Source organism: Mytilus trossulus, chromosome 2 (assembly GCF_036588685.1).
Source record: "Mytilus trossulus isolate FHL-02 chromosome 2, PNRI_Mtr1.1.1.hap1, whole genome shotgun sequence".
NCBI classification, from domain to species: Eukaryota; Metazoa; Mollusca; class Bivalvia; order Mytilida; family Mytilidae; genus Mytilus; species Mytilus trossulus.
In genome coordinates this window covers 73,993,575-74,010,431 of record NC_086374.1, presented here as the reverse complement: position 1 = coordinate 74,010,431, position 16,857 = coordinate 73,993,575, and the positions used below count along the sequence as shown (strand labels likewise).

The window sequence follows — 16,857 nt, the reverse complement described above, 5'->3', positions numbered from 1 at the left end:
AGTTTGTCTGCTTGTCTTTTCATTTTTTGCCATGGCGTTGGACATCAGTTTATTTTCAATTATGAGTTTGACTGTCCCTCTGGTATCTTTCGTCCCTCTTTTAACATACTTTTAAGAAAGTTCTCTCTCCTTAACCAGTAATTGGGTTATCATGTGTATATATGCAGAATTATTTATTAGTTACCTTGTTCTCTTGATTTATTGTCCCATTTATGAGTTTGACTGTCCCTCTGGTATCTTTCGTCTCTCTTTTAATATACTTTTAATAGAGTTATCTCTCCTTAACCAGTAATTGGGTTATCATGTGTATATGTAGAATTATATATTATTTTTATTGTTCTCTTGATTTATTGTCCCATTTATGAGTTTGACTGTCCCTCTGGTATCTTTCGTCTCTCTTTTAGTATACTTTTAATAGAGTTATCTCTCCTTAACCAGTAATTGGGTTATCGTGTGTATATGCAGAATTATATATTAGTTAGATTGTTCTCTTGATTTATTGTCCCATAGATGAACATGTGTTTGAAAATTCGGACTTTATTAACTTGAAAAGAATTAAATTATGTATGCCAAAGTAAAACATAAAAGAGTACAGAAGATCTTTATTTTCTCCACTGTTGAAGCATGATTTTTCATTTTCATTAAAACAATGGACTGATTTTTTTATTTCCATAACTAATTTATATTATTGGAAAACATACAATTTTTTAAAAATTTCTTTTTATTAAAGAATTGAATGCTTTTTTTTGTAAATTTATTGGGTGGTAAAAGCGTTGACCGAAGTACATTTTGTATGAAGCGCGGACGCTCTTCATTCTAAAATATGTACGCACGGTCAACGCTTTTACAACCCTATAAAGTTTCAAAAAAAAGTATTCAATACTTATAATTACATTTTTTAGCTAAAATCATGAAAACACGATTTTTATCCAGTTTTATTTAATTCACCTGTGCACTTTTTTGTGGGACCTCGTGTCATCATGCATGATAAATGTTATTGTCTGATGCAATTGTTTACGGAATAACATGTTAGCCAATCAGAATAACGTATTATAATGAAATTTACATCTAATGTAATTATTCTTAAATAAAATTAAAATAAAACATGTACGTAGTCACCGACTACCATTTTATAATCAAAATTAATAATCATCATCTGTGGAAATGAATCTTCTGCTTTTTTTACTGCATATACATGTATTGCATATAACATGTATAAAAACCGTATTATTTAAAGTAAAGCTGTACCTAGTCACTTTTAAAAGTATAACCAAACATTTATTCGCTGATTCTTTCCCCATGGGTTATCGAAGTTAGATATTAAAACGCACCATAATCTTCTATTTTAACGTGTTCATTTGTATGAGATGTGTGCAATATTCAAGAAGAAGAGAAGAATATAATTGTGAAATAAACTTTAAAATAAAATATATTAATATATACTAAAGATCGAATATGATCAGAAAAAATGTCATTTAGAAATTTTTCTTAACGAAAAAATTTGAACAAGAAATATACACTTTATAATAGAAATTGTGACTGGTTTAAAAATATCCTTCTCGGGTACCAGAAACAGGGAAAACGACAAAATGTCTGACATTGAAAAGTGGATTGAAATAGCAAAAGATTGCAATTACTTACCAGAAAATGACCTCAAAGTATGAAGCTTCAGAATGTTAACAATATCAAACAAAATCAAACGATTCTAAATATTTAAATGCAAAAAAAAACTACCAAGACATGGATCGTCAGAGTTATTTTTAGAATTTCTGAAATTCTGTTGTGAAGTTGATATTGTTTTATTTTTTATTCGTTTTTACAGTCGGTTTTTCATACTTTCTTTACTCACATAATTGAAGAATTTGCTCCTGTCATATACTCATATATTTAGAGTAAATGTAATATGCTTTTGTTTACAAAATCTAATACACCTTATCACAATATAGAACCTGATCCTGATCCTAAGGTCAATAATTGACACTACTGTTCTCTGTGTGCTATCTTCCTCCTCTTATGGTACACCGTTGCTCGAGGTAATATCTCGCGGTACTTTGGTATACTTGTTTAGGCGCAGGATCGGGAATCAGGGATTGCAAGTTCTTGGAATCTCCCTGATTTTGTAATATATTCCCCTACAATTTGTGATGTTGCTTCGTAGGTTTCTCTTTTTGGTGGTGCTAGTATTGACTGTATATTTGTTGGATCGATGTTAAGTAGTTCCATTTGTCTTCGCATGTCCTCTCTTTCTTGTTGGTATCTTGGGCAGTATAGCAGGAAGTGTTCTGATGTTTCTTCTTCTCCGCATTCACAATATGGCGTGAGGGATTGACCGATTTGGTTTCTGTATTTGTTAAGTCTGCTGTAGCCCGTTCTTATTTCTGACAATATTCTTCCTATTTGGTTGTTAGGCTTGTCTAGTTGTGCGTCCTTACCAACGATAGGAATTAGGTTGAAAAGCTGTCTTCCAGTTTCACTAATTGTCCATCTGCTTTGCCATTTGAGTTTTGTAGACATCTTGACTGCACATCTTACATCTGACATGGTTATGACATTATACTGATCATTTAGTGATGAGGCCTCTTTTGCAGCGTCTTTTGCCAACTGGTCCGCTATCTCGTTCCCGGCTATATTAGCATGGCCTGGGATCCAAGATAGGGTTGTTAGTATGCCGTGTCTTAAGAGCGTTCCCATGCATTCTTTGATATCAGTAATTGTGTCGATGTAGTTAGAAGATTTCCAGTTCAGAGTCAAGATGCCTACAGCAGTCTGGCTATCTGACAGTATTTTAAGCTCAGAAAACTGGTCCTTTATAGTCGTTATACAGTGCTCCAGGACTATTAGTATGGCTACTAGTTCAGCAAGAAGTATCGATCCTCTATTAGCTACTGGTCTCTTTAGACTTATGCCTTGGCTATTTCCAGAATATACTACTGCTCCTGCCCCACATGGTCCCGGGTTACCTTGACATGAACCATCAGTGAATGCCACTACTGTTGAGTCTGTGCTGTCTCCTAATTGGTCCTTTACAACCTGTTTACTTTCAACAGTTTGTTCGGCTGTTCTGTTCTTTGAGCTACCTAGACGACTCCAATAACTTGGTGATCTCCTTAGCATGACATCTACACCAGCTTTGTATGTGAATTCTGGTTCTATAAGTTTGATGTCAACTTTTGTGGCTTTGAACATGTCTATGGATTGGTTTATAGCTTTACCAAATGGAGAATCCTGTTGTTCATAGGTTGCGTTGTTTGTTAAATACTGTTCTGGTTGTTGTTTAATTGGTTCTGCTAACCAAATCTGTCCCCCTTGAAGTTGAACTCTTGACATCATTTCCAGATAATAACGTTAGTATAAGAAAATAGAAATCAATAAAATTTTATCACAATGTTTATTGCCTCAAAAGGAAGCTGGGGGTTATGGTCCCTAAGGTTTAGGAATAAGGGGCCCAAAGGGCCGAAAACAAACGTACTTTAACCTATAATGGTTTACTTTTTAAATTGTTACTTGGATGGAGAGTTGTCTCATTGGCACTCACACCACATCTTCCTATATCTTTTTATGTAGCATCGGGGCAATAAGTTGTGTATAAGTATTTCAATTGTTCTGAAATTGTACCACAATGTTTAATACCATAAGTAGAAGGTTGGGTTATATTTTATGGGTAATGGGGCAAACAGTCTACGAATAAAGGCCCAAAAACAAGCACTTTTGTAGTTTCAAGACAATACATTTTGTAACTTGGAGTTATCTTCATTGATCTTTCTTTGTCCAAAATAGTTGTTGAATCCCCTAAAAGTAAAAGCAATATGCTTTATGACATCTTCATTGAAAATTGGAGTTATCTTTCTTTGTCTAGAATAGTTCACATTCGAATAATCCCCTTTTATTTTTTTTTAAAAGATACTATTAATGAATATTATTTTTAACCTTGACTGTATAGCATTTTATATTTTAATAAAAAAAAAAAATGGGGGGGGGGGTCAATGTTTTTTATTTCAGATTTCAGAAATTATAAAGAAAATTTCTTCAAATATTTTTTTTTGAGAGGATTAATATTCAACAGCATAGTGAATATTCAAAAGCAAAAAAAAAATTAAGTTCATTAGACCACATTCATTCTGTGTCAGAAACCTATGCTGTGTCAACTATTTAATCACAATCCAAATTTAGAGCTGTATCCAGCTTGAATGTTGTGTCCATACTTGCCCCAATCATTCAGGGTTCGACCCCTGTGGTGTATAGCTGCTACCTGGGGTCTGGGGAGCATCTGTTTTTTTATTGAATAGATTTTAAAATTACTGCCTTCAACATTAACACAGCCCTGCATTGGCCCACACCAAACAGCAAGCTATAAAGGGCCCCAAAAATTGTGTGTTAAACCTTTCAAACAGGAAAACCAACGGTCTTATCTATTTAAAAAACAAGAAACACTTATTAACTACATCAACAAATAACATCCACTGAATAAAAGGTTTCTGAATTAGGGCGGGTGCAAACAAATGCACCTTCATTTGCATAATTTTAGGTATACATATGATTCTAGTTCTGGTTTGAATATAAGTTGTACATATGTATCTTGTTAAGTTTCCTACAGTACAAACATGACAAAGATGTTGAGCATGCCTTTAAGCTTATGATGATAGATGTAGAATTTTGATTTTTTGTTTAGAAGATTAGATATTACATCATGTACATGTAAATTTTAAAAATAATTTTCCTACATGTAACAGATTTTCTATAATCTTATAATAATAAACTGTATGACATTTTAATTCGAATAGTTTTCAACTTTAACATGGTTACTAATACTAAAGACATGAAGACAAGAACTACTGAACTATCATGACTATTTTTATAAATACTTTTTCAGCGATTATGTGACATGGTATGTGAGTTACTGCTTGAAGAATCCAATGTACAGCCTGTGTCATCCCCCGTCACTGTGTGTGGTGATATTCATGGACAGGTAAATATTTTTATACTGTGTTGTGTTTATTTCCTAAATATAGTAACATAGCTATATTTTGTATAATGTCAATTTCATCATGGAACCTTTTCTCCACAATCAGAGGTCCATTATGGGATGAAAATAAGTTTGACATTTGTGTTACGATTAAAAAAGCTATTATTTAATTAATTTAAGTTGCAGTATAAAAACAATATTTATAGGTCAATATCATAAAAATATAAACTTTTTTGTACTCTGCACAAAACTGGGGAAGGGCTCGGTAGAACCTTGCCCTTCCCCAGTTTCGCAGTTTTATACAAAAAGGTTTATATTTTCCTGACATTGACCTAATATTGTATATATCATAGATCCCCCAATAATAGAAGTGTTATGAAGTAGAGGAAAACTTCTTCCAGGAGTTTAAATAAATGGACACCCTAAAATTGTGATTGATTAAATTTGAAATTTTCTTGAATAATCTATCCCGACTAAATGAAAACTTTCTGAAATGATGCATTATCTTTACAAAATATAGATATGACGTCCTACCTACGATTATTAAAAATAAAATTTTCTTTATCTCAAAATACATGACTTTGTGTACAATATTGATATTAATATACTGTGGATTCATTAATATTGGTTGGATACCAATTTTCGTGCATTTCGTGGGTACAGGATAACCACGAATTCAAATATTCAACGAAAAACAAATTTTCTAATGGAATGAGTGTAGAATTGTGCAGAACTTAAATATCCACGAATATGTAAACTTTCATCAAACCACGAAAATTGGTACCCACGAAAATAAATGAATCCACAGTATATGGATGGCCAATAAAAGGCAATTAGGTAACACCTACTACCATGACTACATTTCACAAGTTAAATCAACAAATGGAAGTTTTTAACGACCTTCACTGGCTATACAGCCCTTGCACGGTCGGTCAAGTTAAATGATCAGTGTTCAGTCTTTATCAATACATGGGTTTGTGTGCTGAGATTCCAGTCCAGGAAAGTATTTTACTTGTTTTTGTATATTGTTCAGTCCATTTCAACATACTCATATTTATAAGTTTAACTATGTATCACTAACAGTAGCAAGGCTCTGAAATGCATCATTCTACTCTGATATATTGTGTTAACCAATGATTTTTTTTAATTTATGGAAGAATCAATTTAATAAGACAAAACCATAGTAACTAGAAACAAGTTTTTCACAAAAAAAACAGTGTTTGTGAATCAAGAACAAAAGATCTGTTCTTTAATTAGATCAATTCATAAGAAACTTCAGAAACTTTGATACCTTTAAAATATGCAAATGCTTTTGACAAAATGTCAAATGATAATTATCATTTATGCAATGCTAATTTAAAGACTATATTTCTTTCAGTTTTATGACTTGATAGAATTGTTTAAAACAGGAGGCCAGGCACCTGACACTAATTATATATTTATGGTAAGTCACCAGACTACACAGCATAATAGATCTATTGAGTATTGAAATACTGTATTTTAAATAGAATATGAATAGGACTTTTCCAGAATTAATTGCAAAACTTAATCATAAAATTTGATGGGTGGTGGTTATTTTAATATCCAATTAAAAGTTAATGCATGGTGAGGTCAAATAAAAAGTGCCTTCTGACCCCCTCCCCCTACATTTATTCATTCTTGGAACAGCCCCTATTTGCTTCATTTGTAAAAATAAGCTTACTGTGTGTACTGTTGTTTGTTTGTTTGTTTGTTCTATATTGGCTAGATGTATATGGGTGGGTTGAGATCTCAAAAAACATGTTTAACCCTAGTCAGGAGCCTGTGGCCTTTGTTAGTCTTGTATGATAATTCAGAGTTTAGTATGACATCCATTATCAATGAACTAGTAAACATATTTGTTTAGGTGACAGTTAAAGGACTCCTCCGGGTGTGGGAATTTTTCGCTGCATTGAAGATCCATTGGTGGCCTTCGGTTGTTGTCTTCTCTATGGTCCAGTTGTTGTCTCTTTGACACATTCCTCAATTTTATTTTTAAAAAAGACTGTAACTTGTGGAAAAAGAGACAATAAAGATTTTGTGTCATCAATGAATGCACCATCTTTTCTGTCGCATTTTGGAAAAGTTTTACTCAGAAATAAGAAATTTTGATAAAATTGTTAGTGTTTTTATACCTCCACTCTAGAATTAGGGCCAATATTGCATTCACCTTGTTTGTCCATTTATACAACAATTATTATCCTAACTTATCCTGGGTATTACAGAGTACTAAACACAATAACTTCATATTTAATCAGCAGCTAAACAGTGATAAGATGTTACATGTAAACATTTGTATTTTATCTGTCAGATTTCTGCTTTCTTATAACTGCATGAACTGATACTTTAAATTTTTTCAATGAACTTAGAAAATTCTTTCACACTTTCCGTATTTAATGCACCAAATGACTTCATATTTAGACATATATATACACTTTAAATAGGCAGAAGAGTAAGAATTGAATTCCTTTACATTTACTTGATTTTTGTCTTATGTTTATTCATAATGAGTCTTATGCACATGATCAGTAATAAGAAATTATGATTTCGTTCTAGGGTGATTTTGTAGACCGAGGCTATTACAGTTTAGAAACTTTTACATTACTGCTCACATTAAAGGCAAGGTAGGTTTGCTTTGTATGACTGCAGTGAGTGACATAGAAAGGTTGTCTTATTGAAAATACATGTCTAATATCTCAGTCACATTGTCTGTCCATTCATCCAACAAATATTGTCATTAATACTACTGAAAAGAAAAGACTTCAGGGTAAGAAACAAATCTCATGTATAAGGGAAGAAATTGTATGGAACCCATAGATGTTGATGACACAAAATGACACTAAAACAATATTTGATTTATATGATAACATTTTGACCAAATTATCTTTATAAAGTGGAAAAACATGTGCAAGAAATTGTCACTGAATTTGTGATGGTTTTCAAATTTTATTTTTGATCTAGGTCTACATATTGTAACGTTTAGACAATTGTATATAATATATTCAAATTTAGTTATTTATGATAAAAAAACAAATATAAATATGACTTGAAACTGAAAAACTAAAAATGAATTTCGAATGTTTTAGGTGGCCAGACAAAATGACTTTACTGAGAGGTAATCATGAAAGCAGACAAATAACACAGATATATGGATTTTATGGTAATGTAAAATTCATTTTTTGTCCGTTTGTCAGACATAGAAACTACATAATTCAGAAATAAGTGTTTATATAATTGCGAAAAATGCAACAAGGTTATAACCGCAATAATTTAAACTCGCATTTTCATATTTTTCATATGAATTATTAAATAGTTCAATATTGAAAAAATTGAAATGCATTTTAGTCTAAAATGACAAAATTGCATTAATTTCTGAATTTACAGTATACTTTCTATTTAACAGAAACAAGCTACCCTCATCATTGCACATACATTAAATCTAATTTTGGTCCCTTAATTTAGGAATTAATTAATTTATGGCTCTTTAATTTACAGTCTTATTGGTCTGAATGAAAGTCTTACTCTTAAATGTGAATGTACTGAATTTGCTATAGGAGACATTTAAAAGTGAAGCAAAAGAGATACTAGAGGGACATTCAAAACTCTTTAATTAAGTTAAATAAAAAATGACAAAAAATGAAGAGCATGAAAGACGAGCAACAGTCTATAAAAAACTACATAGAAATATTAAGACTGACCAACATGAACCCCAGCAAAAACCTTAAGGTGATCTCTGCTGCTCTGGAAGAGTAAGCTGATTCTGCTCCATTAGTGACATCCATCATGTGGCTGTTGGTAATTACACTTGTGGTGACAAGTAAAGGATGTGTATGTCCTTTTGTAAATTGAAAACAAATGTGTGTAAATATCAGAAATAAAATTAAATATGACTTTTATAAAAAGATTTAATTGGCACACACCTGGAAAACATATTTGCTATTTATATAACTTAACTAATTCTTGATCTGCCATTTAGGTGGTACCAAACACCTTGACTAAAATTAATTTGGCTCGTTTATTTTATTACCATGAAATTTTGACAGAATATTTACTTTGACCCATTGAAAAAAATATAAAAACTTCAAAACTTGAACCACACTCTCCACACTCTTTATAAGAAAAATTTCAATGAATATATAGCAGTTTGACAAACACTAATTTTGATAATTGAGAGACCTAATATTTCCTTAACAATAATACGTAATTAAAACATTCAGCTGATATTTACAGAGTTATCTCCCTGTAGTTTTATGAACCACCTTAAAATAATGATGTCTCTGTTTAACTGATGAATATTTGTTTGTGTTATACAGATGAGTGCCAGACAAAGTATGGTAATGCCAATGCATGGAGATATTGTTGTAAAGTATTTGATCTACTAACAGTTGCAGCAGTAAGTTTATAACAGTGATTTTAAAAACACCGTTACGGTACATGTAAACAAATTTTGAAACCTAACAGTGTTTATTCACGATTGTTGTACATGTAAGGGAATTCTGAGAAAAATATTGTGACATAAATATATATTTGAATATTAAATAAATATGTCACCTCAATCAAGTCAATTTACATTTAGTTTTTATGCACCCATCTAAGACAGTCCATTCATTCATCCATCCATCAACCCTTCCTATAATAACTCAAATTTTCTTTCACCAATTTTACTTTAATTTTAACAAAACATTAGGATTGAAGGAAGAAATTTTCTGGTTTGTAATTCCATTGTTACAGTAAATTTCAAATTGAAGCAAATTTTTCACATAGCTTTGGTTCGCTTGGATTACACAATAACTAGTACTCTTATAAGAATTCATCTAGTAATTTTTGTGGCAATGGATAGTATGCAGATCAAATATCATGATATATTTTTTATATTTGAGCATTTGATTAGCTGTATAGGCTCTAACAATTCACAATATGATAAAGCAGTATGTGATAAAAAAAAAAACTATAAAATGTTTGCCACCTTAATATGACCTGATATTCATCTCTGTGCATTTAATTTGAATGCATTCACATCAGCTATCATTCTTATGAATCTGTAAATTATTACTGAATTAGATTGAATTTGCTTTATTCAAATTGAATATTTTGAAATTTCATTGATTGATTTCATTTTGTATAATTGTAGATAATAGATGAAACAATTTTATGTGTACATGGAGGATTATCACCAGACATTAAAACTATTGACCAGATACGTACAATAGAAAGAAATCAAGAAATACCACATAAAGGGGCATTCTGTGATATCCTTTGTTACAATGATTTCTAAATAATACATTACACCTCAGATGGAATTGTCCTTGATTGTAGGGACTGGACATGATCAAAATTTCTTGATGGGACCCCTGTGTTTAAATAATACATTACACCTCAGATGGAATTGTCCGTGATTGTAGGGACTGGACATGATCAAAATTTCTGGATAGGACCCCTGTGTTTAAATAATACATTACACCTCAGATGGAACTGTCCTTAATTGTAGGGACTGGACATGATCAAAATTTCTTGATGGGACCCCTGTGTTTAAATAATACATTACACCTCAGATGGAATTGTCCGTGATTGTAGGGACTGGGCATGACCAAAATTTCTGGATGGGGCCCTTGTGTTTAAATAATACATTATACCTCAAATGGAATTGTCCGTGATTGTAGGGACTGGGCATGATCAAAATTTCTGGATGGGGCCCCCTGTGTTTAAATAATACATTACACCTCAGATGGAATTGTCCGTGCTTGTAGGGACTGGGCATGATCAAAATTTCTGGATGGGGCCCTTGTGTTTAAATAATACATTACACCTCAGATGGAATTGTCCATGATTGTAGGGACTGGGCATGATCAAAATTTCTGGATGAGGCCCCTGTGCTTCAAAAATACACTACACCTCAAATGGATTTTACAATGTCTGCCTGTCCATGATTAAAGTGTCTAGGAATGGGCAAAACTTTTTGATGGGCTCTGTGCTTTATTGGAACACTAAAAGTAAAATAAATTTACGTAAAGACATCAACATTTGTATTTAACATTAATACAGTGTATATACATGCCAGTACACATTATATCTACCCCTATCCCTCTGACTATTATTTTAAAGTATAGAAATTGTTTGTGAAACATTTTATATTGTATAACTTTTCCTTAACACTTTGAACATTTGGTATGGTCTGATCCAGAAGATGTAGATACATGGTCTGTTAGTCCAAGAGGAGCAGGATGGTTGTTTGGTGCCAAAGTTACTAATGAGGTTGGTATTACGCATGCTTCTATAACCAACAACTGGAGTTGACATACTCTTATTACATAAATTTTTAGGACACACAATTAGTCATATGCCAAACACCAAATGGTACTTAATCATATACATGTACTAGTATATTAACAGACACCTATGAAGTCAATGTGATATTGTTTCCTAGTTTGATATATGCATTCTCAAATGGAAATTGTTTACTTTAAAAAAAAAAAAAAAAAGGTAGAAATCGTGTAATCATCAATTAGATTACTATCCATCAGAGACCACAGGATGAAGATGTCAACACTTTACTAAGGTCATCTTAAGACCTTTAACAATGAGCAGTATTTATCCTGTTTAGCAGAGGGGTGAAAGATACCAGAGGGACAGTCAAACGCATACATGTATATTGAAAATAAACAAACAATAGTAGGCTTTACAGAAAGGGAAACCTGAAGCCTGATTATACTGAATACAAATTACTGTGGAGTCATTATTGTTCATTGGATGCCAATTTTTGTGGATTTTATGGGTACAGGTAGAGCACGAAATTTAATGATCAACAAATGACGAATTATCTATATGCTTGTATACAGACCAGCAAATCCACCAAATTAAATATCAACGAATATGCAAGTTTTCTTTAATCCAGGAGAAATTGGTACCAACGAAAATAAATGAATCCACAGTAATAAATACAATTATGACAGACAGCAACCAACAATAACCTCTGAAGTAAAGGCTGCTGACTTTGGACAGACACATTAATGTGGATGTGGTAGGGTTGAGAGGGGTTGAGAGTGCAGAAATAGTTGAAAGTCTAATTCAGTTATTCTACAGTAGTATAAAAACAGCTATATATTGTAATCAATTTTTGATCGTTTGTAATATCTGTTTACAATTTGTTTTTAGTTTGTACACATAAATGGTTTGAAGTTGATATGTAGAGCTCATCAGTTAGTGCATGAAGGTTAGTTACTTAAGTTTTTTGTTGGAACTTTTTCAATTTTGAATTGTCCATATTTGTCTTGATTGTAAATAATAAAATTGAGAATGGAAATGGGGAATGAGTCAAAGAGACAACAACCCAAATGTAGAAAAAAACTTTAGCAGAAGGTCACCAACAGGTCTTCAATGTAGCGAGAAATTCCCGCACCCAGAGGCGTCCTTCAGCTGGCCCCTAAACAAATATATACTAGTACAGTGATAATGAACGCCATACTAATTTCCAAATTGTACACAAGAAACTAAAATTAAAATACTACAAGACTAACAAAGGCAAGAATGAATTGAAATAGCTTCTCATAAAAGTGTGGTCCTGTACTTTGAAAACAACCTCCACCACTAGTTTGACTTATTTATAGCTTTAGAGCATACTTGTACTAAACAATAATGGTAGTTTAATTCAACTCAACATGTGATCCAAAAAATTAGTGCAAAAAGAACATTGTAACGGAGGGGGTCGGTGACGACACCTCCCGGGACGTGTAGCGGCCAGTACTTCGCTCCTATTCGACCATTGGGATACCTGATATCAGATTATGGCTGAACAACAGACAATGAATCAAATGAAACTATAATTTATTCACAAATGTACAATAATTGCATGAATTTAAAAAAAGTCGGAAATAAACAGGAGTCAGAAAACTTTCTAAAATGGAGTTCAAAAATAAAGTAATTTCAAATGTAAAATGAAAAATAGAGTGTTCCCAGAGTTAGTCTTAAAAATAAAATAAGGTAAATTTGTTTCGCGTTGTGTGTTTAAAGTGGTAAAATTGCACCACAAAGGGGTGACTAACTCTGGCGAACTGCACCGAAGTGGTGGCTAACTCTCAACTCGGGTGGGCTGATGAGTCCGGCGAGTATTTGGAGGCCTGTGCAAGGCCGACTCCGACTGAATATCAAATGATATCCTAAACCTGTCATTTATCAGGAGAACTTTAACATAAAAGGTACTGAAGAAAAGTTAAATAAATGAATATTCTTAAAACATTATAAAAACATCAAAAGTTAAATACTAAAACAGTTAAATTAACATTCATTACTTTTATCCTACTATATTTAAACCAAATCAAACCTAAAATAAACATTTAAATACTAAATATTTAATCTGTCCAAATTAAGGGGAATTAATCAGGCACATCAAAGCACATCTATTACAATCCTCCCCCCTTAGGACAAATATTAAAGAAATTTATATTTGGGAAAAGAACTATTTAAAATAGATGTGTTGAAAACAATTAACAATATAAATCAATGCACATAAAATGTCAATAAATGTCACAAAAATGTCATATAAACACACGGTCCAACCATCGGAAAAGTTCCACACGGTATAAATGTCCAGGAATAGGCGGTAAACACAAATTATAAAGTACGGTCCATAGAATATAAATGTAAACGGACACAGTTATACAGCAGTCAATAAAACACAGTTCTAGATTCAAACGGAAACGGAATGTTAATACGGATAATCTGCATTGTCCAAGTTGTACCAGGTATAGTCCACCAATTGTTGTTCTCACGAAAACACTTTAAACATTTAAATACTAAATAATTAATCTGTCCAAATTAAGGGGAATTAATCAGCCACATCAAAGCACATCTATTACAACATTCTATTAAAGTAACCAAATTAAATTTGGATGCAATGTGGTTAAATTCACCATATCAAGCCATCTTTGTATTCTTAGTATATAATAATATAATTTATGTGACAATAAGACATGATGTAGTTCCCCATTCGTATCTGCCATTTTTGCCAAATCTTCATGTGTGATTCCTAGTACAAGAGGATCTAATACATACATTATACATGTCATTTATGGTTTTGAATGAGTATACCTGTATTTAAATGTATATTAATTATAAAGAAAATTGGATTTTATGCACTCACACACCTACATTTCCTTTTCTTGTAAAATTTATATCATAGATTTACACCAGCAATGCAAAGCAATTACAATTATTTTCATAACATATTGAGTTGAAAATATTGTATCATAATACATGTAATAGTAATATATGATTTTGATTTGTACATTACAGGATATAAGTATATGTTTGATGAGAAGTTAGTAACAGTATGGTCAGCACCTAATTACTGCTACAGATGTGGAAACATTGCTGCTGTATTATCATTTAATGACGCAGATAACAGAGAGGCCAAACTTTTCAGAGCCGTTCCTGATTCAGAACGAGTTATACCAGCAAAGTCAACAACACCTTACTTTTTATAGAATTAGTTGATAAAGACAAATAATTTTAAACAGAATAGTTGAGTGTCAAGGAAATAATGCCAGATGTGTATGATCACAAATGAACTTTTTAAGTCAATGGATGTGTAGAATCAGAAAATTGTATCAAAATAATGATGTACTTGGTTTGATTTGACTAATTATTTATTCTATATGTTTGAAACTAATTATAATGGATAAGGGCATAATCTAGGACAAATTGGGAAAAAACACCTATTTAGTTGTGGTGACTTCCTTTTTTCATTGCATCTGGATTATACTGTAAAAAATAACACAAGTACACATGTACAGACATTGCAACAAATATGTTTCTATTATGAAATTGTAGATTATTCTCTGTTTACTTTTGTGTAATTTTATTCATGAATATATTCATCAATACATGGTTATTCATTAATTTTAATGAAAATAAGTGTTTTGTACACAATTGTCCTTCACAATTTGTCATCTGGGCTATTCCATTAAAATGAATGTGATAGGGTTGTACATCCAACTTATCTTCTTTTGGTTTTTTTTAGTTTTGCATACATTACACTGAAAGCCATAAAGGACCCATAACCTATGTCCAAAAATAAACTTTTTTTTGTTCTTTCAACATCTATTTTAATGGAGAAGCACTCATTATTTTATTCTGGCTGATTACAGACACTAAAGTCTGATTCAGTTGAACCATAAGTTGTTTGTTTTCAACTAAGATTTGAAGCATCAGCTATGGAAATAACAGATATGTTATATTTTCATACATAATGTCAGCTTTAACTTATTTTGATGACATTGGAAAGGGAAGCAATTCAATTAAAAGTCTAAATACAAAGCTATAAATGTTAAACATTGTTAAAGGGTGACTTTATAGTTTATATTGAAATATACTTTATACAGTGGGCTAGTCCTTATTTGTGACAAACCATAAAATGTTATAAAATCACCCAACTGTTTAACATCTGTTATAAATTATTTTCATGGATTTTTTTTAAATGTTGGTAGAAATTTTAAGTTTGTATTGTGTGTATGTGTTACAAGTAACAAAATAAAAGTATAATGAACTTTCACAAGTTTGCTGCATATTAAATATGAACAATTTTAACATTATTTTGTAATGTGTTTCTGAAAAACTGGAAGGGCTGAAATTGTATGTGTCTAACAAAGTGCATTCTTATTTGAATATAATGACATTTCATCAATAGTTATATACTACAAATATTTACAATTTCAATGCATTAACTTCTTGTGCTGTGGTTGAACTCACTTTAATATCAAATGATAAATGGACCCTTCCCATAAATATTGTTGATTTGTATAAACTATCCAAGTGGGGAATATTTTCCCATATTTTATGTGATCAATAACTACTACATCATCATTTCCATTTAAACTGATAAAAATTCAACACTGTAATTCATTTTTATAATGTAAATAAAAGTATAAATATTAGTTTTTCACTTGACCATTATTATGTGATGTTTGAAGAAAAAAAGGTATATAATGTTGCTGTGTAAAAGAAGTATTATATGAAAAATATAATTTGGAAAAAAAGCCACTTTTGGCCATTATTTGGCACATTCTTATTTCTGTTGAACTGCAATCAAATTAACCTGACAGGGTTGTTTACAACTCTTTTTGTTGTGAAACATTTGTCTCTTGTGTTCAGTCATGGTTCATGGACTTTGAATATTCTGTGTATAGAAGCTAACATCATCTAGTTGCCTGAAACTTACTTCAACTAAGCCACATAAATGCTTAACCCTCATTTACAGTTGCTACCTCAAGATTGCTGTGTTATGTTTTGGTTCATTTCTAACAGGAAAGTGTGCTTAAGATATTCAACTAATTGATAATGTAGAGAATATAGAGCCAAAAAGCTGGACACCTAGTATTAATTCCCAGCTGAAGTTATTTGCTCTTATGTCCAAGTACCACTTGCTTTTGAAAAGAAACAGCAAAATATATTTTTGAAGTCTTGTTTAAATTAAAGAAGATTAGTGAGTGTGCTCACATACCCCACACCCCAACATTGTCACTGGACAAATAAAATAACTCTTAAAATAAAAATTGAATCATAATTTCCTGGCAATATGCATATCTACATAGTATTTCCTTATTATCTAAAAGGTTTCATGAAATTCTGTTGTGAGATTTCAGAGTTGTGATGACAAACTGTTGCAGTAGTATATTGAGGCAAATAAGTTAAAAAAAAAATGTATTATTATTTCCTGTCAATATGCACATCTACATAGTATGTCCTTATTATCTACAAAGTTTCTTGAAATTCTGTTATGTGGTTTCAGAGGAAATGACAAACTGTTGCAGTAGTGTATTGTTCAATAAGTTCAAAGGTGCGTAACTCCTAGCAAAACAATAGAATCATAATTTCCTGTCAAT

The 16,857-nt window shown here is 31.6% G+C and overlaps 1 protein-coding gene across 1 annotated transcript; it reads left to right on the top strand.

Annotated features, from left to right (window-relative positions):
- Positions 1-1,542: 1,542 nt before the first annotated feature.
- On the top strand, positions 1,543-15,909 carry LOC134707997 (serine/threonine-protein phosphatase 6 catalytic subunit). The gene is made up of 10 exons (XM_063568204.1): positions 1,543-1,658; positions 4,871-4,966; positions 6,342-6,407; positions 7,538-7,605; positions 8,068-8,141; positions 9,295-9,374; positions 10,113-10,232; positions 11,144-11,233; positions 12,134-12,191; positions 14,270-15,909. Exons 1-10 carry the CDS (start codon positions 1,590-1,592, stop codon positions 14,458-14,460), a joined length of 912 nt encoding a protein of 303 aa, XP_063424274.1. The 5' UTR covers positions 1,543-1,589; the 3' UTR covers positions 14,461-15,909.
- Positions 15,910-16,857: the final 948 nt, after the last annotated feature.

Excerpts from the sequence above, each read along its gene's own strand:
- LOC134707997 (XM_063568204.1), top strand. The coding sequence starts at position 1,590 with ATGTCTGACATTGAAAAGTGGATTGAAATAGCAAAAGATTGCAATTAC. Across the intron at positions 1,659-4,870 it reads TACCAGAAAATGACCTCAAA|CGATTATGTGACATGGTATG; the intron begins GTATGAAGCTTC and ends ATACTTTTTCAG. Across the intron at positions 12,192-14,269 it reads TCATCAGTTAGTGCATGAAG|GATATAAGTATATGTTTGAT; the intron begins GTTAGTTACTTA and ends TGTACATTACAG.